At 55.8% G+C, this 27613-nt stretch overlaps 1 protein-coding gene and 1 pseudogene across 1 annotated transcript in view; both read left to right on the top strand.

Annotated features, from left to right (window-relative positions):
- The window catches only part of Prex1 (phosphatidylinositol-3,4,5-trisphosphate dependent Rac exchange factor 1), a 147727-nt gene extending 120511 nt beyond the window's left edge, over nt 1-27216 (top strand). Inside the window, exons 17-40 of the mRNA XM_021637937.2 lie at nt 516-608; nt 1164-1312; nt 2663-2748; nt 4252-4388; nt 4739-4844; nt 6365-6552; nt 6904-7065; nt 7622-7832; nt 8220-8496; nt 10884-11090; nt 12131-12219; nt 13988-14070; nt 14178-14268; nt 16145-16273; nt 17767-17808; nt 18673-18893; nt 20224-20323; nt 21101-21244; nt 21343-21457; nt 22440-22506; nt 23594-23766; nt 24620-24722; nt 24914-24981; nt 25679-27216. Coding sequence (XP_021493612.1) covers nt 516-608; nt 1164-1312; nt 2663-2748; nt 4252-4388; nt 4739-4844; nt 6365-6552; nt 6904-7065; nt 7622-7832; nt 8220-8496; nt 10884-11090; nt 12131-12219; nt 13988-14070; nt 14178-14268; nt 16145-16273; nt 17767-17808; nt 18673-18893; nt 20224-20323; nt 21101-21244; nt 21343-21457; nt 22440-22506; nt 23594-23766; nt 24620-24722; nt 24914-24981; nt 25679-25721 — 3084 coding nt within the window. The 3' untranslated portion in view covers nt 25722-27216. The remainder of the gene's footprint in view (nt 1-515; nt 609-1163; nt 1313-2662; nt 2749-4251; nt 4389-4738; nt 4845-6364; nt 6553-6903; nt 7066-7621; nt 7833-8219; nt 8497-10883; nt 11091-12130; nt 12220-13987; nt 14071-14177; nt 14269-16144; nt 16274-17766; nt 17809-18672; nt 18894-20223; nt 20324-21100; nt 21245-21342; nt 21458-22439; nt 22507-23593; nt 23767-24619; nt 24723-24913; nt 24982-25678) is intronic.
- Nucleotides 22853-22960, top strand: LOC132653859 (U2 spliceosomal RNA; annotated as a pseudogene).
- Nucleotides 27217-27613: the final 397 nt, after the last annotated feature.

Raw genomic sequence — 27613 nt, forward strand, 5'->3', positions numbered from 1 at the left:
CGTCACTCTCACCCTGGGGCTGCCTCAGTGCCCTCTCACAGGCTGTGCCTGCTGCCTGGAGCCCTTTCTCCCATCTGTAAAGTTCTCAGAGGTCACGCCCCCCATCGCGCCCGTGGTGGCTTGAGTGTGGGTGTCCGTGTTCCCAAACCCCAACCCCAGCTCATCTTCTGGCCGTCCTGCTCTGGGGAAAGTGTCCATCCCTGTCTTGGCAGAGAGACTGTCTCCGGGCTGTGGTGGAGGGGAGGTGGCCTGTGAGAGGGTGACCAGCACTGGCCTATGGTAGGGCAGGGTGACACTTGACATAGCCGCACTTGACATAGTTGTGTTTTGTGCCCACCGTGGGTCCCACCTCGCTCTGTTTGCACTCCGCTCCTGCGGCCTGGCTCTGCAGGCCCCGCCTGCACCCCTTACCCTGCCGACTCGGAGCCCCAGCTGCAGGATCCTAGTCCTTGGGGAGCAGGGTGGTGTCGCTCCCCTCTGGCTGCCCTAAAGTGAGTGCGTCTTGGGGCTTTCAGATCCCACCGCAGGAGGACGACTATGGCTTCGATCTTGAGGAGAAGAACAAGGCCGTGGTGGTGAAGTCTGTGCAGAGGGGCTCTCTGGCAGAGGTGAGATCCAAAGGATGTCTTCTGTTCCGGTGGGGCGGTGCCCCGGCTGGGCGTGCCTCCATTTCCCTTGAGGTGGACCAGTTCAGCGGGTTCTGATATGCGGAACCTGGGAATGAGACTGCCTTCCTGGCGCGTTCCACCAGCGCCACCTGCTGGGCTTCTGGGGATGTGCAGGGGAAATAGAAGGTTCCTGGAAAGGTTTGTGAACTGTCCCCAGACCTAGTTTATGGCATCTCCTGGCCTACCGGGCCGGTAGGAGAGGAGGAGGCTAGAAGTCTGGGTCATGTTGATGTCCATTCCACAATCTTGTTCACATTCTCACGGTCACAAAGTGGCCACCCCCACTGACCTGTGCTCTCTCGACAAAGGCTTTCTGAGGGAACTGCCACCACCCTTTGCCTCCTCGGGCTTTCATTTACAGCTCAGAGCCCCAGAGTAGCTGGGCTCTCACCACCCACCCAGAGGGAATGAGTGAGCTTCCTGGTGCTTCCAGAACATTCCAGCTTCCTCAGTGAGGAGGGAGGAGGCCCCTGACACGTGTGCTTGCCCCTGTAGATGGCTGGCCTGCAGGCGGGGAGGAAGATCTACTCCATCAACGAGGACCTGGTGTTCCTGAGGCCCTTCTCTGAGGTGGAGACCATCCTCAACCAGTCCTTCTGCTCCCGCCGGCCACTGCGCCTCCTGGTGGCCACCAAGGCCAAAGAGTGAGTGTGACCCCCTAAGGGTGGCTCAGCGGGTCTCCCTGGGCCTGGTCCCCCTGGGTGGGCCCATGGCCTTTGTTAGTCTAACAGGGTGTGGGAGTGATGTCTCAGGCTTGGGAGCACAGCCCCCGTCAGGGTGGATACAGTTCCCACCCTCCGTAGACGCAGATGGAGTTTGGGAGCGAACGGGGGACAGATGAGCATCTGACAGGTGTGAGTGTGTGCCGAGTCGGTGGTGGTCGGTCAGGTGAGAGCGGACACACGAGCCTGGAGAAGGAAGCCACAGTGTGCACAGAAGCGGGGGCCACAGAGGTGTCACTGGGGACGGAGTGATGGCTCTCAGAGATGACAGGGGCCTTTCAGAGGACAAGGTCTCTAGAAGGATGAAGCATCCACTGTGAAGACCCCGAGGTCACATGGGAGGGACAGAGGCAGTGAGGAGTCGGAGCAGAGTGGGAGAGAGGAGAGGCGGGGAAGGCCCCGAGGACGGCTGCTGGAGGCGGAAGCTTGCGTGGGCCGCAGGTGGAAAGCAGGGGGTGTTCTGGCAGCCGCTTAGCTTGCAGGGTCAGGGTGGGCCGTGTCTCGATGTAGGTGCAGTGGGCACACTTCTATTCTGAGATTAAGTGTTCAGCGCCCTGTTACTTGAGGCAAATGTTGGCGGTGGAGAGTTTCTAGTGGTTCTCAATCAGTCGGTCAGGACCCTGTGGGTAGGTTGCAGGACCCTTCCACAGAGGTCACCCAAGACCACTGGATATTTATGTCATGACTCAACAGTAGCAAAATTACAGTTCCAAAGTAGCTATTTCCACAACATGTGGAAGTGTGTTAAAGGGTCGTGGCATTAGGAAGTTTGACAGCTACTGCTTTAGATTCTATTTCTGTAAGGAGAGGGAACTTGGGGAAGAGGTGACAGGTGAGGCTTGGCTGCTGGTGCCAGAGATGGGAGTCACCAGGGTTTGAATCTTTGAGATCAGGCTCTTGGAGTGATTTTGCCTGCCCCGTAGACATGGAAGGGGTCGTGCTGTGTGGTAGTGGACAAAAGCTGCAGAGCAGCCACTCAAGATGAATGACACCTCCCACTCCCCCGCCCCCAAGCTGGTGCCTCCCCTTAACACCTGCCACTCCAGCTGGCGTCTCCCTGGGGCATCTGCCACCCTCTCCGAGGTGCTGCCCCTCTCTGCTCTGGTGGATGGCCTTTGGCTCTTTACCATTTGCTCTGGGGTGCTGTCTCTTTCAGGGCTGCTTTCCAGGAGCTCTAGGAGACAGGGCAGGGTGGTGGCGGTGTCGGGACTCCTGGAGGAGTGGGATCCACACTCCCCTTTCATGGCCTGTCTCTGCCCCTGTGCCTGCCAGGACCATCAAAGTCCCTGACCACCCGGAGGCCCTGTCCTTCCAGATCCGAGGAGCAGCCCCGCCGTGTGTCTTTGCTGTGGGCAGAGGTGAGCTGGGGTCTGGTGTGCAGAGCCTCTTGGGGGCGCAGTGTGTGCGTGGGGGGCCACATGCTCTGTGCTAGCGCACTGCTGCACCCATGCTCTAGCTGAGACCTGAAGAGGCCAGTTTCAGGCGGGAGAAGGAAAACTAAAAGATGTGGGGAGCGCTGGGACAGAGACAGGTGGGCAGGTCACCCAGATGGCCTGGTTGTCTCCTAGCCATCAGGCATGGAACCCCAGAACTTCAGAACTCTGAATTTGAGGGCCCCACAAAGTCACTTCAGTGCCAGGAACCCATGGGCGACCAGTCTGAAGCCCCCATGGTCTGTGCTACTTTTCCTTGGGAGCTGTTTCAGGTGCTATTTTTTTTGTCTGGGAGGCCAAGAGCATCCGCGGGGCTGGGCCTCTTTGAGTGATACCTGGCATTGTCTGTTGGCAGTTTGGAGTTGGCACCATGAGGGGTGCTGTGCCATAGCATCTAGTGGATAGACATGGGTGTTCCTGGCACTGTGTGGGGCCCAGGACGGCCTCACAGAACAGCAAGTGTCTCACACCAGGTGTCAGAGAGCTAGGCAAGGGGCCTTTGTAGTTGGCCACAGTGTATGTGGCTGTGTCGCTTGGCTTTCCTCAACTGTAGGAAAATGCCAGCGTTGGTAGACTTAGAAAGATGAAAAGTTTATTGTAGCTCAGGGTTCTGGAGCCAGTGGGCACCATTGCTCTGGCCTTTGGAGAAAGCCAGAAAGAGGGTGAAGAATAAGGGGCTGGGAACCTGGTCCTTTTCAAAGGCACATTGCCAGTGGCTGGGACCCCTCCTTCTCCCCACTTCTCGAATCTTGAAGTTTCCATAGACTCCCGACAGCACCAATCCAGGGATCCAACCAGAGACCTTGGCTAGAGCCTTGGGTAGGCAGACAGCTGGAACTAAGAAAGAGGCTGGCGTTTGTTGAGCATTTAGTAAGGGCCAATTTCCCGTGCCCAAACTTCTAGAGTCTCTCCAGAGTCCTTTGGAGAGATGCGCTGTTTATGAACTTCGTGGATGAGGACATTAAGGGCCAGAGAGGTGAAGTGGCACGTTGTGGGCCGCAGGGCAGAGATGTCGTTGGAAGGTCCTGAGACTGGGACCCGCATATCTCCTAGGCTGGAGGCAGCCAGCCATTTGTTTCTATTTCTAGACCCAACAGTTAACTCACTGTTTGGGCCCTGTGGTAGAGGTGAGAGGGATGGACTTGAGCTGGGCAGCTGTACCGTACCCTGAGCCTGTGTCCTCAGGGTAGCTTTGGTGTCTCCCTGACTCCTGGTTCAGTCCGTCACTGTGAGGTCACGCAGACTTCGGAAAGACAGGGGTCTGAGGTGGCACATGGGCTAACTGCCTCCACTGTGGGGACTCCGCGGGTGTCAGTGGCAGCTGGTTGGCAGGTGGGAGGAGGGCAGCCCTGGATGCCGCTGTTGGCAGGGGCAACCAGAACCTGGTTCCTCCGCCTGCCTCTGGCTTCACATGCTCCCGTCCCCCAGGCTCTGAGGCGGTGGCCGCCGGGCTCTGTGCGGGTCAGTGCATCCTGAAAGTCAACGGCACCAGTGTGGCAAACGACGATGCGCTGGAAGTCCTGGAGCACTTCCAGGCTTTCCGCAGCCGCCGGGAGGAGGCCCTGGTGAGAGCTTAGCGGAAGGCGGGAGGCTGGGTGCTATCTTGGAGGCCCCCTAGGAACACTGAGCTGAGAATGACCCTCCCAGCCTAGGTTTCCCTTGCTGAGCTGGGTGTGAAGGTCCCTTTTACACACGGGAGTGTTCTCACTGCAGTGGGTACTGTACGCTGTGTGCGACAAGCTCCTACCTGGAGCCCATGTGGCACACTGAGGACCGAGTGGGGCCAGCGGCCCCTCAGGTTCCAGAGGTCTCCTCAGAGGTGGTCTCATGGACGGGAGTCGGGATGACCTGCATTGACCCGCCCGCTCCTCTCCGGGCACTGTGAAGCTGGTGCTCTGATGGTGCCTCTTCGCAGGGTCTATACCAGTGGGTTTACCACAGCCACGAGGATGCCCAGCAGGCTCGGGCCAGCCAGGGTGGCCCTGATGAGGACCCCCAGGAAGATGACCAGCCTGACTCAGGTGAGGGACAGGGAAGGTGAGGAGCTTCCATTTGTGGCTACCGTGATGGCTGTGTTCCCAGGTCTCCATCCGGCCGGTTCTCAGGGCTGCAGCTGGGTCAGTCTCTTGGCACTGTAATCTCCATCCTTTGCAGCGCAGACCTCCATCTTCAGTCACTCGCACTGGAGGCCTTGCAGCCCAGAAATGAGTCTCACTGAGCTGTGTTTCTTTCTGGGACTCTAGGGGAAGTCCACTGAAGTCAGCTTCTAGAATCTTTCCACATACCTCAGCTCCTGACTCTTGCTGGCTGGTAGCCCAAGTCCTCCCAACTCACTGTCTTCGTGTCTCTGCCTCCATCTGCCCAGGAAGGGCCCTCATGATACTGTTCCCATTTGCTTTTCATTGACTCATCAAGAGTTAGTTGCTTAATACCAGACCAGATTCTCCCTTGCCAATGGTGACAGGCTCATGGGTGATGGCGTCAGAAGGATGTGCCTTTTGTGGGTCACTGTTCTATCACGGCATGCCACAGTCCCCTTCGTGGTCAGCTTTGGCCCCTTATCAGTCAGTTCACTTCCTGGTGTGGCCCAGATTGAAGCTGGTTTTCCCCAGGAGCCTGCCCCTGGTCCGTGTCTTTATCCTTCCGGATCCTTAGGCGTCTTTTTAGTCCTTTCTCCCTCCTGATTCCTTCGACACCCTGTCCACTCACTCTGTCCTTCCTTTCACATCCAGGGGCTGACCTGTCCCCACCATCTTCGCTGGTACTGGTTTGGTATGCAACTGGTTGGTTTTGTTTTTGTTTTTGTTTTGCTTTATTTTGTTTTTTTACCAGGATCATTGCAGCAGCTTTGTCATTTTCCTCTCCCTGGTTGATCTCCACCCCTGGCCACACATGGTGTTCTCACCAAAGGAGAACAAAGCCTTCTGGTGGCCTTCTCAGGGAGAAGAGAAATCCTAACCACAACCCTCACAGCCGGGGGCTCTGGGCCAGCCTGGCTCCCAGGAGCACCTCCCTCCCCTTTCCCACTTGCTCTCTGCTCTGCATCTAGCTGGACGCATTTCTGCCTCAGCTTCACACTTGTCAAGCTGCCTGGGCCATGGCCCTCCCTTCACTCAGAGGACTGCTTAGAGGTCACCCCTGTGCCTGGAGCTGGGTCCCAGAAGAATGTGGGCCCAGCAGACTGAAATCTGAGTAGGGTCAAGCAAGCATCGGGCTGGCTCAATCCAGCACCTCTCACTTCTCAGCCACTCAGCTGCCTTTTTACATGGTGGCCTGGCAACTTTTAACTCTACTTGGGAAAGACTGTCTCCTTCTCCGGATCCAGCGGGGGCTTCAGACCTGCAGTTCCCTGCTGTCTGTGGAACCGAAGGGGACAGGGGAGGGGTCAGCCTCCACTGGGAACGTGGCACTTGGGTCGGCTCCCGGAGGGGAGGAGCTAAGTGTGACCATTAGCGTGCTATGGCTCCCTCGGGTGCTGGCGGCAGCCTAGCTCCTGGGGCCCGGTGCCGTTCTCAGTGTGGTTTGCCCCTCCGGCTTCCAGCCCTGCCCCTGCTGTCCCTGGGTCCCCAGCTGAGCCTGAACGAGGACAGCGCCGTGGTCAGCCTGACCCTGGAGAACGTACACCTAGAGCACGGCGTGGTTTACGAGTATGTGAGCACGGCGGGGGCCAAGTGTCACGTGCTGGAGAAGATCGTGGAGCCCCGGGGCTGCTTCCGCCTGGCTGCCAAGGTCTCACCCTGCCCCCTGGCCCCACTTTCTCCCTCCCCACTCCACCCTCCGACATGCCCAGTCCCATCCCCAGCCCTGCTCCCTCGGGCCCTGACTGGCTCTGCCTCAGGGTCAGGGGAACTGATTCCGTTGCCCTGGCGCCTTGGCACCTAGTTCTTATCCCAGTACTCATCAACTGCAGAACTGGGGGAGATGGTGACTGTCCTCTTAGCCTCAACTTTACCTTTCTCCAAAATGAGTGTGTCACAACCCCAGCCTCTTAGGGTGCCATGGTGCAAAAAGGGTCCCCACAGGAAAGGACTCTGTCCCCTGGCACACAGGTGTACTCAGGGGCTGTCCTCCTTCCTGCAGATCCTCGAGGCCTTTGCCGCGGATGACAGCGTCTTTGTGCAGAACTGCGGGCGGCTCATGGCCATGAGTAGCGCCATTCTCACCATGCCCCACTATGAGTTCCATAACATCTGTGACACCAAGCTGGAGCGCATCGGCCAGAGGATCAGCTGCTACCAAGAGGTACCTGGTGCCCACAGTCTGCCTACCGCGTCTCAGCCGGGCTCCTTCTGAGTGAGACTAAACCTCAGCGCTCAGGCACGGGGTGGGCCACAGGCGAGCTGTAGGCACAGCGTTAGCCAGGTACCTAAGCGGATCCCATGGGAATGGGCTTGACTCTGAGGCTGGTGACCAGATGGCCTTGTGGCCCTAGCTGCAGAATCTGCAGACATGGACTCACAGGAGCGCCTGGCCTGGCCCTGCCCATGTCCCTCGCCTTGTCCCAAGCATTGTAGAATGAGGAGGTGACCATGCCTGAACGGGGTAACCGAGGGTCAGGAGACGTGGTTTCTAAGACACTGCAGCAGTTGAAATAGAGAAAAGAGTTCTTGCGAGCGCTCAGCATCCCAGGTTCCGCTAGGCTGTCCTTGTGGGAGACACTCAGGGGACCCACCTCGTTTACTGCTATTCCTCTTTCCTCCGATTCAGGAGTGTCGGGGCTAGGCTAGGACAGAGTGGCTCCGGGGGTGTTCAGGGACCCGCCGATGCCACCTCGCACTCCTTTGTCCCCACCTCTCAGTTTGCAGCCCAGCTGAAGAGCAGGGTCAGTCCCCCCTTCAAGCAGGCACCCCTGGAGCCTCACCCGCTGTGTGGCCTGGACTTCTGCCCCACCAACTGTCACGTCAACCTCATGGAAGTGTCCTACCCCAAGACCACTCCTTCGGTGGGCAGGTCCTTCAGCATCCGCTTCGGACGGAAACCCTCCCTCATCGGCCTTGACCCAGAACAAGGTACTGCGGGTGTCTATTAGACATTTTATTAGATCTCACCTTACAGATAAGGAAAACAAAACCACACGTCCCAAGGCTACTGTCTAGGGCAGGGTTAGTGGCTGCATCGTCATCAGGGACCCAGGCTCCCTGGGTCTTCCTGTGTTGCCATCTTTAGTTTCAGTCTTTCACTTTCACCACGCCTCTCGTGCAGAATATTAACTGCCAGAGCACCTGCCTTCACGTCTGCACTCTAGGTAGGAGAAGAGCCCTCAATAGTTGAAACATCTTGTCAAGAAATGGCAGCTCTCTTCTCGGGCGGCCTAGTAGCACTCTGAGGTTCAGCCAGGGTCCCCTCTGTTTGGGTCTGGGCCTGCTTCTGAGTGAGCTTCCCCACCTTCGCTGCAGGCCACCTGAACCCCATGGCCTACACCCAGCACTGTATCACCACCATGGCTGCCCCGTCCTGGAAGTGCTCACCTGCTGTAGATGGGGACTCCCAAAGCCAGGGTCTCAGTGACGGCAGCCTCGGGTCAGCCAGTGGTGCCCCCAGCCAGCAAGACCGGGGCCTGAGCTTTCTGCTCAAACAGGAAGACCGGGAGATCCAGGACGCATACCTGCAGCTCTTCACTAAGCTGGACGTGGCCCTCAAGGAGATGAAGCAGTATGTCACCCAGATCAATAGGTGAGGCCTGGCCCCAAGGACATTACTGTTGATAGCAGCCATCCTGAGCACCACAGGCCCTGGGGTCACCCCACCAGGCGCTTGGAGCATCTGTGGCAACAGAAAGTCCCTACTTCCCCAAGGAGAGCCAGCACTAAGGGAGTAAGAGGGGTAGGCAGTGTCCTCGTGAGGTTAAAGCTCCTGCCTGTGAGATTTCTCTGTGTTAACATTGCGGCAAAATGGGCATCTGACAAGGTGTCCCTGACAAAGTGTCCCATAGGACACTGTGGTGCACAGAGCAGCTGCCATCTCTGGGCAGAGATGGCTTCCACTCAGTACACAACCTTGGGAGGGGGACAGAGGTTGGCTAAACCTTTAAGTTACTTTTGGCCAAAGGCAGGGACAGGCAGTTCTGTATAGCACACAACAAATGTCCAGGCTGTGGATGCAAGGGAAGAGAAGGAAGAGGGGCAGGAAGAGGAGGAGGAGGAGGAGTAGAAGAAGGGACAGGAGGAAGAGGAGGTAGAGGGGATGGAGGAGGGGCAGCAGGAAGAGGTGGAGGAGCAGCAGGAGGAGGAAGAGCTGGTACAGTGTTTGTAGGGACCTGTTTTCTGTATGCTACTTGGAAGGAGCAGCTTGGAGCCACTCAGGGCCGTTAGTGCATGGCCTGGTACCAGGTAATGCTAAGGGGAATTAGTTTTGTTGGGTGCAGGGGGAGCAACGCAGGCAGGTTTTACAAAGGCTCCTCCCTTGGTCTGGCAGTCCAGGTGGGGTCGGTCTGTGTTGTGAGGCTCCTGGGCATGGAGGATGTTTGTACTCTTCCTGTTCTCTGCTTGCTCAGGGCCATGGTATTCTCCTCCAGTTGACAGCCCAGACTGTCTCCAGACACTGCACATTTATTTAAAATTCTTGCAGACTTAATGGCCTGTCACTTACAGGGACTGGAGGATGCACTGTGTCTTTTATATGTTTCGACTCCATCTTCACAGCAGCCTGCCACGTGAATCCTGATATTATTACCCCATTTTTCCAGTGGAGGAAACAGAGCCTCAGAAGGGAATAACTTGCCTCTAACCTAGGAAATGTCAGTGTGAGAGGGTCAGCAGGGCCCCGGCTAGCTGCAAAGCCTGTGCTGTTAACTGGTGTTCAACATAGCGATCAGCCAGAGGCTGGAGCCTGTCCACTGCCCACTTTACTTTTTAAGTAAAGTTTAATTGTGGGCGTACCTGCCAGTGGTGTGCTGTAGTGGCAGTTGGTGGCTGTCGCTGAAGTGCTCCGACCTGAAGACTGTGGATTCTTGTGTACTTTTACTTTTTTTTTGTTCTTTTGAGACAAAGTCTCATGTGGCTGAGGCTGGCCTAGAACTTGATATGTAGCTGAGGCTGGCCTTGAACTCTTGATCCTATTCTTCAGCCTCCAGAGTGCTGGGACTGCAGGTGTGAGCTCCCGGGCCTGGTTAGTCTAAGGAAATGGTTCTTAACCCTTTAATAAAGTTCCTCATGTTGTTGTTGTAGTAAATAAAGAAAGGTGATGGGCTATAAATTATTTATTTGCCCTAATATTATCACGGCGGTATTATCTAACCCGCTATCACAAATAATAAGACACAGAGACCTGCTAGATTTTATAATTGCCGCATTTACCTTGGGCCGCAGATATTCCTATCTACGCTGTCCGAACACCCTCACCGTCCATCTCCCTCCAGTGCCATCCACCTAATCCTCTTCCCTTGGACTACCTTTCATCCACAATCCCAGGGTACTTGCTTATGATCTTCATCGGGGCTCTTTTCATGCCATTATTGGAGTTCTTCCTCCCCAAGCCACGTGGTGTCCTCCCCCCCACCCCATCTGTCTCGCTCTGGCTCTGGTGATTCCTCCTGGGATCCTCCAAAGCCAGGAACCTTAACCACGCCCACCCCATTCTGCCCTGCCCAGGTATAGGCTGTTTAATTAGCCAAATCAGGTACAATGACGTAAGCAGGTTTACACAGAAGGCCAGTAACTAGCACCAGAGCAACCTCCGACATGTTGCGGTGACCCCTGACTATCAAATTATAAACATCTGATACTCAGGATATCTGATAGGCAATTTGATGTATGAAGGGATCCCGACCCACAGGTTGAGAACCACTGATCTAAGGGTTTATCCTCTGAACTATACCAAATCTGCAGCCTGTGTGAGGTGCTTATAGCTGGGTCCAGCAGGAGGTGGTGCTGGGTGTCTGTGGAGTTGCTGGTGGGACTCCAAGGGAGGGAGAGACTTCCTGGGTGGTTTTCTCTCTCTCTGTCTCTCTGCTCTCTGTAGAGCCAGAGATGAAGTGAAGCCTGGTCTTGGCTGAGCCCCTGTGTGGCAGTGCCCTGCTGGCCTGTGTCCTCACCCTCAAGGCCTTTACCTTACTCTGGCAGGCTGCTGTCCACCATCACAGAGCCCACTTTGGCTGGGCCTTGTGAGCCACCCTTGGTGGAGGAGACCTCGTCTTCCCCACCGGTCAGTGAGGAGAGCGAAGTGGACAGGACCGACCATGGTGGCATCAAGAAAGTGTGCTTCAAGGTGTCAGAGGACGAGCAGGAAGACTCGGGCCACGACACCATGAGCTACCGGGACTCTTACAGGTGCGTGCCACCCAGGGGAGGCCGCCATTGAGGCGTCTGACTTGTGGGAAAGTTAAGACTGTGATGTTTCCCAAGATGCAAGGGGTCAGCCTCCGTGGCTAAGCGTGTGTGTTTGGTGGGGTGGAGGCGCAGGGTCAGGGGGACCTGAGCTTCTCAGAGAACATTCCAGGATGGTTGCTTGGCTCCCTTGCCCTGAGCTGAGGCCTCCGAGCATGTTAGAGAGTGGGTTCTGTGGTGTGTGTGGGGGAGTCAAGGAGTCAAAGAGCCAGACGTTTGCTTGTTCTCTTGCCTCTGGGGATGGCATTTCTGCAGTTAAATTTATTCTGAAGAACCCCATCAGGGTATTAATTGGTGACCAGACAAAGCCAGGACTTTCCATGCTGTGACAGGTGACCCTCCTTGACCCCCACAGCGAAGTGGGGGTCCCCAGTGCCTGACTCTTGGGGTCAGTGCCTGGGCAGTGAATGGGCAAAGTCTGAAGCCACAAGATCCAGGAGGTGATGTTGCCAGCCCGCCCGATGTCAGCACTCTCCTTGTGTTCCCACATCTGCCTGGTCCCTTCCACAGTATCGCTCCGGCAGGATTTTCTGGATGCTTTGGTGCTCTGTGTTCCTGGAGTCACCACCTCAGATTCCCTCCACCTCTCGGTCTCCATTCTTACATCTTTGGCTCTCTGATTTCTTTTTTCTTTGTCAGAAAGCTGTTTGGGCAGCGTTGGCAAGGTGGCTTCTTGTTCCCTCGTCCTGCTGAGTTCTTTTTGGTCAGGTGTGGTGTGGGCAGGTGTGTCAGGGCTCATGAGAGCCGTGAGGTGCTCAGAAACCTCAGTGACACTGAAACAGTAAGAGACTGGAGGGAAGAAAGTCCCCATCTGTGTGTCTGGGGCCTGAAGGAGTTTCCCCACCTTAGACACCAGGCAGGGTGGGCCTTACCCTGCTTCCAGCGGGGCATCTGTATAAGGCTAGGAGTTTGGTCTACACCAAGAGGGTGGATTCCAGGGGCTAGGATGAGGGTGACTCACGGTGCCCCCTGTGCCGTTGCAGTGAGTGTAACAGCAATCGCGACTCCGTCCTGTCGTACACCAGCGTGAGAAGCAACAGCTCCTACCTGGGCAGTGATGAGATGGGCTCAGGTGAGCAGGCTGCGGCTGAGAGAGCAGAGATGAAGAAGAGGCTTTGCTGGGGAGTGCCTGATGGAGAGGTTGCACGAGGGACCGGGGGCTGTTCTGTATTTTATCACACTCCTCAGCATCATGGAATGGGACACATTTCTCAGAAAATGTTTACCATATGCCTAAGACCAACCTGGTCCTGGGGTCACAGCAGCCAAGAAAATGAAGAGTTGGGGACGTGGAACAGGCGAACACACATGCACGCGAGAGGCGTGCACACACACACACATACACACACACACACACACACACACACACACTAAGTGACACTGCCAGGTGTGTTGGATGCCTGGGAGAGACTCCTGTTCTCATACAAGCTGTGCAAGCTGAAGGCTTCCTAAAAATGAGCCCCAATCGTAGCCATAATCCAAAGAGCACAAACAAGTTGAAAGGAGTGTGTGAAGATCTCATTCTCCTGTGCCTCCATCAGTGGCCTTTGCTAGTTAGGGGGCCACTGTCGGGTGGTTTCCAGAAGGTGGCCAGGGAGATCGATGGATGGACCGGCATTAGCCTTGCCTTACGAGCTAGGTGGTGCTATGCTGGGAGTTTGGAGCCAAAGCCAGATGCTTGCTAATTTTTTTATTTTTTATTTTTCATTTTAGTCTATTCGCTTCAGACTTATAAATAAATAAATAAACAAACAAACAAACAAACAAAAGTCACTGTGTGCCATGGGTGTAGGTTAGTTGTAGGACACTTGCCTAGCTTGTTTGGGTCACTGGTTCTGTCCCCAGCCTTCTTGCAGCAGCAGCAACAACAACAAAGAATAGAAAAGTTCATTTCGTGACCAGGCTTTACCTCTACACAGTGCAGAACTCCCTCGAGGGTTCAAGGCAGCCTGCCCCCCACAAGCTCCCAGCCTCCTGGATCTCAGGCTGTCACGTCTGTTCTCACTCTCCTGTGTGTCTGTCCAGTAAAGTCTATGCATGAAAACGTAATCTTAACTCCACATCAGTTTAGTAGAAGGAGGGGAAGAGGAAGGGGAATGGAGGTCAGAGCAGGCCTGGCATCCTTGGGGCACGTGAGCTGTGTGATGGGTGGGAAGGCTGTCCCGGAGCACTGTGGAGAGTGCTTGTGTGGGGGAGCTGGTGGTGTAGGCTTGGTGACTCATGCCAGTAACCCTAGCACTGAGGTAGAAGGATTGCTAGAAATTTGAGGCTAGCCTGGGCTGCATGCTGAGTTAAGAGGCCAGCCCTGGTGTACAGAGTGAGACCACCTCAAAAATCAGGAAAGGAGGCCAGTGAGATGTCTCAGTGGGTGAAAGTCTGTGCTTTCCTGCCTGATGAGCCATGTTTGATTTCCTGGACCCACAAGATGGCAGGAAAACACTGATTCCCACAAGTTGTCCCCTGACCTCCACATGAGCACCACAGCCACCTCCAGCAAAAATAGACGTAATTGGATTTATTTTGAAAAACAAAGACTATCCGGGAAAGGAAGGAGTAGCTGGGCGATGGACGGGGAGCTGCCTTGGTCCCCCTCTGGCTTTCCGAATGGAGGCCGCCACCTGCTGCTAACCCTGCATGGCTTCAGTGCCCAGGACCTGAGTTGCAGGTGATGAAACTGAGGCCCAAAGGGTGAAGGGTTCTGTTGAGGCCCTTGGCTGGGGCTCGGGCCAGTCAGATCCACATCCCCTGTGCATCTGTGGCTTGGTAGCTATGGTGACTCACCGGGAAGAGCCGAGGTGAGACAGCCGTGGCTGATGGCTGCGGTCCCTTCTTTGTGCCAGGCGATGAGCTGCCCTGTGACATACGCATCCCATCCGACAAGCAGGACAAACTCCACGGCTGCCTGGAGCATCTCTTTAACCAGGTAGGACCTTTGCCCCACTGTGCCTTGGGAACCTCGTCACCCCGGGGAAGGGGGCCGTGCTGTGGGTGGCAGGCCCCTACTGCACTCAAGGAGCATCTTGTCCCTAGGTGGATTCCATCCATGCTCTGCTCAAGGGGCCTGTGATGAGCAGGGCGTTTGAAGAGACAAGGCATTTCCCCATGGAGCACAGTTGGCAAGGTGAGGGGACTTGGAAGGACATGTCCACATGCTGGGCTCTGTCCGTCATCTGTGGGACCCTTTGGGAGGGTCTTGTTTCTGCCAATCCCAGCCCGTGGCCAGAGCCAGGCCACTCCTGTGTTTGTTCAGACTGAGCCGGGAGTTTGTTTGTTTGTTTTTTCCTGGGCCTGTTGGGTGATGGCAGGGGTGAGGGTGAGGGTTGGAGCACAGCCTCAGTCCTCGTGCTGTCCTCCCTGAGCCTTGTTCACAGAATCTGCACACATCACAGCATCCATCACTTTCACTTGTGGTCTCTTTATTGCTGATGTAACTTAAAAAACTAAGCAAAACTCTGCCCATCAGAAATTTAGTTTCACAAGGACCATATTACGCTCCGTGCAGTTGAAGCACCAACATTACATGCCACTAATGAGCAATAAACCGAAGCCACAGACACGGTGGAAACACCAAAAATGTCCTCCTCACACATTGGTCCTGGTGCCTGCTCGGAGTTTCCTTGAGCGGGATTCCAGAGGGAAAGAAGTGCTAAGGGCTTCCCTGGCATAAGACTGAGCCCCTCCTGAGCCTGGGTGGGGGAAAGATGAGCATCCCAAGTTCTCCCTGACACTGCATTCAGCCATGTAGCCATTTTCCTCCTACACATTCACCCTGCATCCACTCACCCACCCTCCTTCTACACACTCACCACACTCATCTCCTGACTCATCACCCACCCCTCCATCCATCTATTATCATCCCCCTTCAACATTTACCCACATCTACCTACTATGCCACCCTCCATCCATCTATACATTCACCCACCCTCCCTCCCGCCATCTACCTATCCCTTTATTATCTACCCTCCACCCTACCTACCTGCCTACCTGCCTACCTGCACACCCATCCACATCCACCTGTCCTGTACGCATTCACTTACTCTCCATCCATTCATCTATCTATTCACCAACTCATCCATCCACCCATCCACCCACCCACCCACCTACCCATCCATCCATCATCCACCCATTCATCCACCTTCCATTCATCTATACACATTACCTAACCTGTGCCCATCCATCTATCCCATCATCCTCTACCCTTCATCCATGCACTCATAGCCACCCTTCATCACCCCCCTCCATCCTCCCACCTATTCATTCCCCACCGCCCACATCCACCATCTACCCACAAACCCACATCCACTTATGGCCCACCCATCCACCTGTCCCTTTCTACATCAAGGCACCGGTAGCTGATTCCGGCTGATTGCAGGCCTGCTCCGGACACTGTGACCTTGAGATGAGCCAGTGGTTTCCTGACCCCTGGGGTTACCCACTGTGTATAGGAGATGGGGTTCAAATAGGCAGCCATCTTCCTGTAGGCTGACAAGTGGCAAAGAATCGGGGAACCTTTGGGCTGTCTCAGGAGCACCTCCCCAGTGAGAGGCCTGTGGAGGGAACAACCACGGGCCTCAGAAACCTGAACATATGAAAGGACAGGGTCAAGTGCCTGCCTGACCTTGGCCAGGTCTCTTCTCTCTTCTGCTCCAAGCCTGGGCTGCTGCTTCTGTGTAGGGAAAGGCTGCCTACCATTCACCTGTCAGCTCAGTTGGTTGAGGCTATGAGGAGGTAGTACCTGAGGAGCCTGTGACTACAGCTTCCAGCTCTAGGAGAGCTTGCTATGATTGATTGGTGATGTCTGAGCTGGGTTGGTTATAGCTGCGGGGAGACTGGTTAACGATGTCTGTTGTGGATGCCTGGATGAGGCACCATGGTGCTTGAGTTTCCTTGATCTAGGGTAGTGAGTACTGCAACCTAGTGATGGGACATGGGCATTTGTGCCACCATCCTCCATCCCTTTTCTGACCTCACACCCTCTTGCCACTTTGCTGCCCCAGAGTTCAAGCAGAAAGAAGAATGCACGGTCCGTGGGCGGAACTTGATCCAGATCAGCATCCAGGAGGACCCTTGGAACCTGCCCAGCTCCATCAGGACGCTGGTGGACAACATCCAGCGATATGTGGAAGGTCAGCGGGTGGGGAGGGTGTCAAGCATGTCGGTGGCCTTTGGTTCTGAGTATGACTGTAGTGTGGTCTGGAATGGACCCATCCACATGGCCCTGCCTTCACGTCTAGGGAGGAACAGCAGCAGAGCCATTTCCCAGTGAATGTCCAGACCTGGTGAGGCCCCGGGCTATCTGTGTAGCTAGAGGAACCTTGGTAATGGAAGCTGTTCATGCCGAGGCTTCTTGCAGTCAGGAGGCTGGCCTGCTGGACTCTTTCCTTCTCGGCTTCCAAAGATGGATTCCATTTGGGTCCTTACTTGTCTTGGAAATCACAGACTGGAGCTCACTGGTCTGAGTTGTCAGTGATATGGGAAAGTGGCCAGCTGCCCCGGGGCCACACTTGAGTGAGGACATGAGGTGCTCAGACTCATGCCTACCCCACAAATCTTCTTTACCTATTTGAGCCTTTGGGGACCTGAGTCAGGCGTGCTTGAAGGCCCAGGCCAGGGGCTGGAACAGGAGGAAGGAATTACAAAGGCGTGGCCACCTCAAGCCAACCCACCCTGTTTCCTAAACAGAAGGAGGTTATTAGCAGAAGGCTGGGATATGACTGCCAGCAAGGAATCTTTTTTTTTTCCCCTTTTTCTTTTTTTGTTTTTGTTTTGTTTTGGAGACAGGGTTTCTCTGTGTAGCCTTGGCTGTCCTGGACTCAGTTTGTAGACCAGGCTGGCCCCAAACTCTCAGCAATCCACCTGCCTCCGCCTCCCTGCATGCTGAGATTACAGGCGTGCTCCACCACGCCCACCTAACAAGGAATCCTTTCTTACCTGTTTTTGTCTGTGTGGCCTCTACACAGCCTTCCTTGACTTCTCAGGGCCTTCATTTCTTAGTGAATGCTGCAAACTTCCAACACTCCCTCGGTCACATGTTGCTATGAGGACCAGTGAGTCAGTTACATCAGGCACATGGGATGCTACCTGACATAGTCATGTCCTCAACCAGCGGCTCATACCTGCCCATGCTGTCCCCACACCCCAAAGAGTACCTCCTCTGCACCTCACTAGGGAGGAGGATCTCAGTAGCTAGGTCTGGAAGCCATTCAATTTTTCTTGGAGGATTTTTGGACCCAGGAGACTCTCTGAAGGATAGTGGCTGGGTACTTGACACTTCTCAGCAGAAGTGAGCCTTCTCCACACAAGGCCGGGCTGTGTGCAGCCGTGTACTTGGCTAGTTATCTATGAGACTGCCCGTGTACCTGTGCCTCTGCAGCACGGGACACACAATAGGGCAGGATCTCTGGCTCAAAAGACAGCACTGTTGTCTTTGGCCTCTGTGATGGGAATACAGGGATACTAGCAGCAGGGACTCCATCTCTGATGTTCATGGGCTCTGGAACTTACCCAGCATGCATCGTTGCTGCCGAGCATGGCTCAAGCACCATCACATCTGTGAGGGGCCAGAGCCCCTCTGCCAGCCCTGCTCAGCCTCCTACTTCTCTCTCCTTCCTCCTTTTAGATGGGAAGAACCAGCTGCTCCTGGCCCTGCTGAAGTGCACAGGTGAGAACAGGGCCCTGAACGGGCCTCTGGGAATCGCAGCAGGTACTGTGGTCACAGACTGTGTCCTTCTACTGGCCAGCAGCATTCCACTGGGATGCAGGTCCCTCAGAACCTGCTGTGGGAGGCAGCCTTTGCTCCCAGCCTCTCCAAGAACTGCTTGAACCTCACTTCCTGCTTCCTCTGGGGCCAGGCAGGGGACTAGTCTCAGGCTCTGGGACTGAGCCCTGTTCAGTGCTACATCCTAGGCCTGGTGGGTATTGGTATGGATACTGGCAGATGATGGAGGGTTAGAAAGGTAGGTAGAGTCAGTAGAGCCAAGCCCTGGAACAGTAGAGGTTGGAGCTGAAGGAGGCCTTCGGGGTGTGTGTGTGTGTGAGAGAATTTCTGTGTGTCTCCATGCCCCAGGTGTGCCTTCTCTTACTGAAGTGACCAACTGCCTGGCTTGGCCAGGTCCTTAATCCATCTGTCATGCCAGTAGGGGCCAGGGCTTGGGTAGGTGAGAACATTCTTAGGACTGGTCTTGAATGTGCAGTTTGGCGCTGCCAGTGTTCATGTGGCCGAGGCTGAGAGGTCCTGTGGCTTGTGGCAGGACAGATGGAGCAGGGTTTGGACATGGCCTTGGGAAGAGCCACACATTTGTTTTTTCAGGAAGCAGACACTTGGGCAGTGGGAGAGTGAGGTGTGGGGTGGATTGGCCTGCTTTTGAAGAATGTGGTTTTGTGGAACCGGCTTTTGACAACTAAAGTGTCCGTTCAGGATTCTCCACGGGCCCCTGTGGGGGCACCGGGTTGTGGGTGTGGGTGTCGAGGGTGAGCTGCTGTTGGTCCAGCACGGCTCACCCGGAGGCTCCTGCACCTCCCACAGACACGGAGCTGCAGCTGCGCCGTGATGCCATCTTCTGTCAGGCCCTGGTGGCCGCTGTGTGCACCTTCTCCGAGCAGCTGCTGGCCGCCCTCGACTACCGCTACAACAACAATGGCGAATACGAGGAGAGCAGCCGAGACGCCAGCCGCAAGTGGCTGGAGCAGGTGGCGGCCACGGGCGTCCTGCTGCACTGGCAGTCTCTGCTGGCACCAGCCACCGTGGTAAGCGGCAGCATGGGAGGGACGCTATTGCCGGCACTCTCCGCTCCTGCTCACCCAGGAGTTCCTTCATGTGGTAGTGATTTCCTGAGCGTTTACTGTGAAGGTTGGGAATTTGTGGGTGAACAGTAGGCCCTGTGCTCTGCGGGAGGCAGGCAGAGAAGGAATAGAATAGAAAACAGACCGGCGCTTCTGAGCCACGGGCAGGAATCTTGTGTCAGTCTGGGTAATGGTAGCAGAAGGGGAGAGAGTATTACTGGCATCTAGTGGCTGCGCTAGCTCAGCATCCAACAGCAGCTCCAGTACAGGGCCGCTGCAGAGACTACTGCAGGTGGCCCGTGGGCCACAGCAGGGCCTCAGATTGCCCCTTGCCGGCCACTGATGAGCCTGGCTGCTAGTCTTCAGAGATCTGCCTCTGGGCCAGAAAGTCACACCACAAACCCCCTTCCGCCCTCTCCCCACCGTGCCAGCCCTCACTAACCTTTCCTCTCAGCTCATTCGCTGATGTCAAGAGCACTGAGCTGGCCGCCGGGTCTGTAGCTCACTTCCTAGCAGGAGAAGTACACTGGAGGGAGGTTGGCGCCAAGCAGGGGGGTAACTAAGGAAAGCCTAGAGGCCTTGGAGTTTCTCTGGAGGTCAAAGCCATACTTTCAGGCTATAACCTGTGCCAGCCAAGACAGTGCAAGAAGGAACAGCATGTGCAAAGGCCCTGGGCAGAGACCGTGTGGCCAGTGGGGACAGGCAGGGAAGGCAAGGGTGGCAGGCAGGAAAAGGCAACTCAGAAGCCGGACAGGGCATTCATGTGACCCAGAAGCATGTCACCCTGGGGAGAGCTGATTAGGGGCCTAGATGGAGGAGGACTCCTCTGAGATATCCTGGTGGGAAGTGGCCCTGACTGGAATTGGGTGTTAGCCCGGAGGCTGGAGGGAGGCAGACTGAGTGTGTCCTGGCAGTTGCCTGTCAGGCTTGGTCATGGCTGCTGGATGGGCTTAGAGGATCTGGATTTAGATCTGGAAAGCCTTGCAGAAAGGGGGCAGAATGGGCCTGAGGGGCCAAGAAAGGAAATGCAGATGCTCACAGAGTTGGCTGCAGTTTGGATGGGACTTTGTGTGGCTTTACTGGGGCCACACAGCGAGTCAGAGCAGAGCTGAGTTCTGACCCATACGGGGCACAGCACAGGCAGTAGGGTGGGATGAACCATGATGTCACATTCAGAGCCATACCCAAGACACCCCCAGGCCACCCAGCCTCACGGGTGAGAAGCATGGCATCTCCAGGGCAGCCCAGGACAGGCTGGCATCTGAGCCCTCCTCACCACACCCTCTCTCTGCAGAAGGAGGAACGGACGATGCTGGAGGACATCTGGGTGACGCTGTCGGAGCTGGACAACGTCACCTTCTCCTTTAAGCAGCTGGACGAGAACTCCGTGGCCAGTGAGTGAGCCCGCCCTTCCTGCCCAGTTTTCCCTCCCCAGAATGCTCAGAGCCACCCTGGGTTTCCTCTGCCGCTTCAGACCTCACGCCCCAACTTGAGTCTCAGAGTCAGCCTTTGGAGAGCACATGGAGAAGACGGGGTGTGTTAGCTACTTTTCTTGTTGCACCAACAGAATACCGGGCAGAGTCTTAAGCTGACAGCACCTACCTGTGCGCAGGCTGAGTTGGGCTCAGGGAGCAGTGGTTGATTAGTGATGCCTGCCTGGTAAACATACGGGGCTCTGGGTCACGTTTGTCAGTGGCAGCTCTTCCTTATGGGTGCCGATAAGCTGCAGGGCTGTGTTTGAACAGCTTTTGCCAGGTAGAGGGGCTCTGAGCTGCCAGGCAAGGGAGTCACAGGACGAGGTCGTGGAGGCTCTCCCTAGGGTCAGAGTGAGTGTCCATGCCAAGAGTAAAGGAAGCAGTGGAGAGCCGGGGGCTGTGGGAACAAGGGAAGGAGGAGGTCATCACGGGCTGGTCTGGAGGCCTGTGGGGCTGTTCAAAGCTAAGTGTAGGGGTGGGCTGGGGTGTGAGGCTGCCCCTCCGGAATGTTCGGGCTGGTAGGCCTCAGATGTCATTCTGTGGAAACACAGAAGTCCCAGCGTGCCACCCCAAGGCTGGAAAGACAAGAGGGTCTGAGCCCTATGACTCAGGAGGGCTGGAGGTCTGAGGTTAGCCCTCTGCAGTGCCACTCGGGCCTCCTTAGTGAGCCTGCCTGCTCTGCCTCACCCTCCACAGACACCAACGTCTTCTATCACATCGAGGGCAGCAGGCAGGCACTGAAGGTCGTCTTCTACCTCGACGGCTTCCACTTCTCCAGGCTGCCCTCTCGCCTGGAGGGCGGGGCTAGCCTCAGGCTGCACACTGTGCTCTTCACAAAAGGTGAGCAGCCAGCCTGGGAATCCTGGTCGGGGAGGGGTGGAGGCAAGACCACTGAGCAGCCTAGGGCCCAACACCTACCTCTTCACTTCCCCTCCCAGCTCTGGAGAACGTGGACGGGCCACCACCCCCAGGCAGCCAGGCCGCAGAAGACCTGCAGCAGGAGATCAACGCTCAGTCCCTGGAAAAGGTGCAGCAGTACTACAGAAAGCTCAGGTAGCCGTCCTGGCTTGTCAGGGTCGGGGTGGGGATGAGGGCGCTGGGGAGGGGTGGGAGTGCTCGGGCAGGGAGCCTGCGGCACCCACAATCTCACCTTCGCCAGACCCCCCAGTACAGGCCCCCAGCCCTGATCTTTCATAAGCCCTGTCTCATTGCCCTCCCTGCAGCATCAAGAGGCAGGGAACGGGGGGGGGGGGGGGAGGAGGGGCTGGGTTTCCATGGAGAGGGCCACTCTTTTCCAGGTCTTTTCTGACCATTTGCAAATTGGAAAATGAAGCTTCTATGCATTTACTAGGCAATAAGATCCAGGCACGATTTACAACTCCTGTACCGGATTAGCTGCCTGTTGCATTGGCACAGAGTGTTCACGGAGACTTTCTGCACTGCCCTGCACGGCTCTGGGACTCAGGAAGCAGTCCTGTTCTTCATGAACCCTTGTTCTGCCAATGCTGGGCCACCAAATCTGGCCTATGCCTTTTGTATAAAGAAAGTTTTATTCACACACAGTCAAGACAATTTCTTCCTGAATATTTTGTGGCTTTTTTTTTTTTCCTATGTATAACAGAAGACAAGGACTCTGTTTAAAAGGGCCGATGTTTTCTGGTTGGCCCTGTCCAGAAGGATTTAGAGGGCAACAAAGACCATAAGCTGGTTCTGCGTAAACCCAGAACAATTTTGTGCCAATTGCCCAGTGTTCAGAGGAGAGAAAGGGGATGGAGGAACAGGGCAGGGGGCTATTGTCTGGGGCAGGCAAGCAGAGGTGGCCTTGAAGCCCAGGGGCCATTTCTTGCCTCCCCGGGGCTACTGGAGGAACAGGCCACAGTGGGACACATGCAGCCCCACAGAGGTACTCAGTGCCTTCCTTCTGAGAGCCTTGGGAGGACACGGGGCTGTAGCTGTAGGGGCTGGGACCTGGGGCAGGGATGGGACGGAGCATGCGTGCGGTGGCAGGATGCCCAGCCTCATCTGCTTCCTTCAGGGCCTTCTATCTGGAGCGGTCCAACCTCCCCACAGATGCTGGCACCACAGCCGTGAAGATCGACCAGGTATGCTGCTGTTCCTGGAAGCCTGGGCAGGGTGGGGACCCTGGGGCTGGGTCAGCGCAGGCTGAGGCAACCCTAACCAGAAGCAGGCCCAGAAGCCCCCTGCAGACCCTGCCAGCTTGCTTCCTCCTCCTAGGACATCCTTGGCTGACATGCTCTCACTGACTTCTCTTGCTTGGGGGCTCACTCGTGAACACTTTGTTTGTCACGTGTCTTGAGCCGCAACCCCCAGGGATCCGAGTGGTGAAGGCCACACCAGGTGTGGATCCGAATGGTGTTCCTTTTGCTTCAGGTCATTGCCAAGGCATTTAGAAACCAGAATTTCTCCATTAAAACCAGAGGCTTTGCCATTTCTTGGCCTTTTGGCTAAGAGCAAGTGTCGTATCTGTTCTTACCAGTTTAGTGCCTGGTCGGTCCCCTGAGGACAGTGACAGCAACAAAAATAGATGCTCCCATCTGCTTGTGAGAAGTGGAGTGCTCTGGGACCGAGCTGTGGGCTCAGTTCTATTGTGTCGGGATGGGTCTGAGCGGTTTCCATCCCTCTGCCTAGAGCGGTTTCCATCCCTCTGCCTTTCACCCACAATGCACCACTCTGGGCCTCCTAGTTCCCAGGCCCAGGCAGGTCTTGAACTTGGAACTGGTTGTGAGGAACTGGCCGTGGGGCTCAGAGGCTGTGAGCCTTTAGGAGTGTGGGTACCATCTTTGGGAATTTTGTAGTCTGTTGGATGCAGACCAGAGCATCACAATGGTGCACGGTTGAGGGAAACAGCCTAAGGGGAGGCTTGTGACCTGGAGAGGCCGCTTGGACTGGTTGTGACAGGTTTAGGGAGGACAGAAGAAGTTACCTGTTTAGGCTTAGGTGCGGCTGTGCTTGGCAGGGGAAGAGCTAGGTTGGAAGGTCAGAATTGAAACAGTAAACACCAAATGCCAGCTCCCGAGGCAGTGGGAGCTGCGGGTGGTTCTTGAGCCTGAGGGGGGGGGGTCTGGGAAGGCAGCTGTGTATCAGCTGGACCTGAAGGGTGACACAGAAGGCCAGCAGAGGTCTCAGGGCTGCAGGGCTCTGCTGGACCCCTGTCACTTCCCCTTGCAGCTGATCCGTCCCATCAATGCCCTGGATGAGCTCTATCGCCTCATGAAGTCCCTCGTGCACCCCAAGGCTGGTGCTGCCGGGAGCCTAGGTGCCAGTCTCATCCCCATCTCCTCTGAGCTCTGCTATCGCCTGGGGGCGTGCCAGATCACCATGTGCGGCACCGGCATGCAGCGGTGAGCCTGAGCCAAGGCCGGAAGGGACATAGTGGGGCTGGGTAGGCTCTGGGCGGTTGGGGGTGGTGGGGGTGGCTCACCCACAGAGGTGGGAGGGCTGGGTTCAAACCTGGGTGCTGCAGTGCCCATGTTCTGGACTTCACCTTCCCTGTCTGTGAAATGGAGTGGCCAGGGTCAGTGAGCTGGGGAGGGTCATGTGCTGTCCTGCTCTCAGCCAGCTCAGAAGGGAGACACTAACCGTGAACAGGCCATCTTGCTGGTGTCCACCGAGGGGAACGGCTGTCTCCGTGTAACTTAACCGAGCCAGTGTGAAGCAACCCAGCGTTCTCAGCTGGGGTGATTTGCTTTTCTGGGGATACACAGCAACATCTGGACCCATCTGTGGGGAGGAAGGGAGGAAGGGAAAAGGAGCAGGTGGAGGCCAGAGAAACTGCTGAGTGTCTTTCACTGTATCAGGGGAGGCAGGGTGCGACACAACTAGGGAAACCGAGGTGCAGGGCACAGGATGGCTGGATGGGAGCATAGATAAGAATCCAAAAGATCTGTCTCCCAGCCTGTTCACAGGAGTGGACATAGGTCACACGCCTCTGTGCCCCTCTCCAGCCCCCTGAGAGAGCCTCCAAGGACCATCCCTCAGTTAGGTGTTTGCTCTCGTAGAAAGCTCCAGGAGCCCCTAGTTCACGGTACTGCCTTAGGGGTTGTGAATGACATGCATTGAGGCTGCCAGGAGGACTGGACGGGAGGATTCCAGGAACCTCCCTGAGGGGAAGCGGTTATCCGGGGGTAAAGGGAGGAAGGGAGGCCTGGTGGATGGGAAGCGGTCCGTGTCTTACCTCTTCTTCGCCCGATGCAGGAGCACCCTGAGCGTGTCCCTGGAACAGGCGGCCACCCTGGCGCGGAGCCACGGGCTGCTGCCCAAGTGTGTCATGCAGGCCACAGACATCATGCGCAAGCAGGTGAGAAGGTCATGCACAGCGGCGATCGCGGCCGGGGACCCTGAGCTTAACCCCCGAGGCTCGCCACAGGATGATCCTCAGCCTCAGACGCACTGCTCAGTCTCAGCTGTTTGTTACCCAGCCCGGCTCCCTGCTTCCCCCTGTGCCCTGAGCTCCGCAGGACCCAGGCCTGACACTGGTTTTCCTTCTAGGGCCCCCGAGTGGAGATTCTGGCCAAAAACCTTCGCATCAAGGACCCAATGCCCCAAGGCGCACCACGGTGAGTGGCCACCCCCTCTCCCCTCAAGCTCTGTTTTTTACTCCAGGAAGGGCATGTTGGCATCAGCCTCCTGGTCTTACCACAGATAGAGTCTTGTAGGGCCTCCACTCGCTGTGGCAACTCTGAGGGCCACAGCCATGGCTTGGCCTGCCACCTGACTCCTACCCAGCCCCTGAGCAGCAATTGCGCTCCCTCCCCAGCCCCTGATGGCGACTGTCACTCCTGTGGTGACAGCTTTCTGTCACCTCCATCTGCTAGCTCCTGCAGCCCCGCAAGGGGTCCCGACTTCTCAGTCCCTGCCCACTCTCTTACCAGTGGCTGCCCAGGAGTTCTGAATAACTCTTGTTTTGAAGTAGTGGCTTCGGGGAGTGTCTCTCAGTGACTGTGTCCCACAGAGCCCCCGTCTGGGGCCACTAATGGGCATTGCTACTTTGTAACTATAATTTTGTCCTGTTACGTGTAAATATACAGGATATCTGATAGTCGACCCCTGAAGGGGTCACGCCCCACAGGGGTCACACCCCACAGGTTGAGAACCGCTCTAAAGGACCCTCGTCTGAGAAGGGACGAGATGGCTTCAGCACTTATCACTCTGTGTGTTTTTCTGGGTGTGAATTACTTGTCCCCGTAAAAGGGGAAGGAGCGGCCTGTGGTGGCCGCTCTGCCCCTCCTCAAGCTCACCGCCTCTGCCCTCCAGGCTGTACCGCCTGTGCCAGCCTCCAGTGGATGGAGACCTTTGAACACCAACACACTCCCTTCTCATCCACTGCCTCTGCGCCTGCGACGTGGGAGGACACGGAGGGGCCACGAGGCGACCTGAGGCTTCTGCCACAGCCATGTCAAGATCCACCCAGCTGACCCTGCTGCCGTGGTCCGGGATGAGCCTCTGTGCACGTACCCTTCCTGGACTGGTTGATCAGCGCTGGGCTGGCAGGGCCTCCCTACGAATGCCTAAAGCCTGAGGGCTGCTTGGGGTCCCCAGAGCTCATGAATGTAGCTGGGGCCTGGATGCCTGCACTCACCTGGGTCCCCTACACAGGGAAAGGTCACAGGGCCCCGTAGGTGGAGGCCTGTGGACCCTGCTCTTCAGATGGCAAAGCTGCACTTTGAACCTGGGTTCCTCCCGGGGCCACATTCCAGGAGACTGTGCCTGTTTCCCATCCTGGCTGAAGCTTCCAGACATGACCCCTGCCCCCTTACTAACCGGCTCAGCAGACTCGGAACAGCCCGGCCTCTGCCAGGAGAGGACACCGGGCTGAGCAGACGTCACCTCATGAACACTTGAGAGCCCTGCCGACATGACCCACCACCATCGGAATCTGAACTGGCAGCTCTGGCACCAGATTGGCTCTGATGTTAATTTATATGACACAGCATCTCTGTGGTTTATATTTTGTATTTTTTTTTTCTTACTGTTACTGGTAGTGTTGTAAAGAGTTTTTCCCTCCCTGCTAAGGGATTATGTCTTTGACACTTTAAATTTCAGAGAAAAGTATATTGCCTAATGGGACCAACCTAAAGTAGTATCAACAACTTTATTAAGTTCTACTAAAAACAAACAAACAAACAAACAAAAAACCCAAAAAAACAAGAAGCTAAATTATTGAAGAAATTCAAGATGTCATTATTTCCATTTTAAAATCTTAAGGTCGTGAGATGTGGCTCACGGGGTCCACTGCTTCCCTCCCCTGCCTCGGCACCCCAGCATCTGGCCACGCGGGACTTCGTTGTTTGAATGACTGGACCAGGGTTGGAGAGGCAGCGAGGCCGAGTTGTGGCTTAGGGCTGGGCTGTGTCACTTGTTTGATGTCGCCAACTCAGAACAGGGCACTGTCAGAGAACCAGAGAGATAGCCTGTTGTGCTACCTTCTGAATAGGGGGTCTGTTCATCTGCTCCCCAGCTTCTGGACATCGACAGGGAAATGCTAGCATGGAGGAGGAAGGGGGGGGTGCCTCCTCACCTCCAGCTGGCTGTAAGGCTGGGTTGGGGGGAGTACAGTCTCTTCGGTCCTCAGGGGCCGGCCACCTTTCTCTTGAAAAGGAGTCATCTTTGTTGATGTGTTGTGTTTGTCCCAAGAGCCAGGGTTCCCTCTTAACCCTGCTGAGGGGAAGAGGGGGAAGAGCCCTGAGGGCCAGGGCATCGTGCCTGGTTTATTTTAAATGTACAGATTCTTTTCGTTAAATTCATGATAGATTTTTTTATTATTATTAAAAGTCAGTATATAATACACATAAGGTATGCTCTGCTTTGTTTGGTGCTGAGTGGTGGTGGTGGTGGTTTTTCCCAGCTGAGACAGCTGTTTGATGGCTTTTGACCCTGAGCAAACAACATTGGCCACTGCCTCAGTTCCCCCCTGAGGAACCAAGACCAGGTCCTGTGCAACAACCAACAGGTTTTATATTAAACTCCGACCTAACTTTGGGGTCTAAGCTCTCGAATTCATTGTTGACAGTAGGGAAATGTGATTGTTATTTTTCTAGATGTTCCCTGCCCTGTCTTGGGTCTTTTCCATGTGTTTAAGAGTTGGGGCAGGTCCACGAGTACCAGAGATCTATTGTCTGCCCTGGTGTCTGAGATCATTGGGTCCGAGCAAACGTGGAGTTTGGAATCCTCACTTAGGGCGTGGCGAGA

This window comes from Meriones unguiculatus, chromosome 4 (assembly GCF_030254825.1).
Source record: "Meriones unguiculatus strain TT.TT164.6M chromosome 4, Bangor_MerUng_6.1, whole genome shotgun sequence".
In the NCBI taxonomy this organism is placed as follows: domain Eukaryota; kingdom Metazoa; phylum Chordata; class Mammalia; order Rodentia; family Muridae; genus Meriones; species Meriones unguiculatus.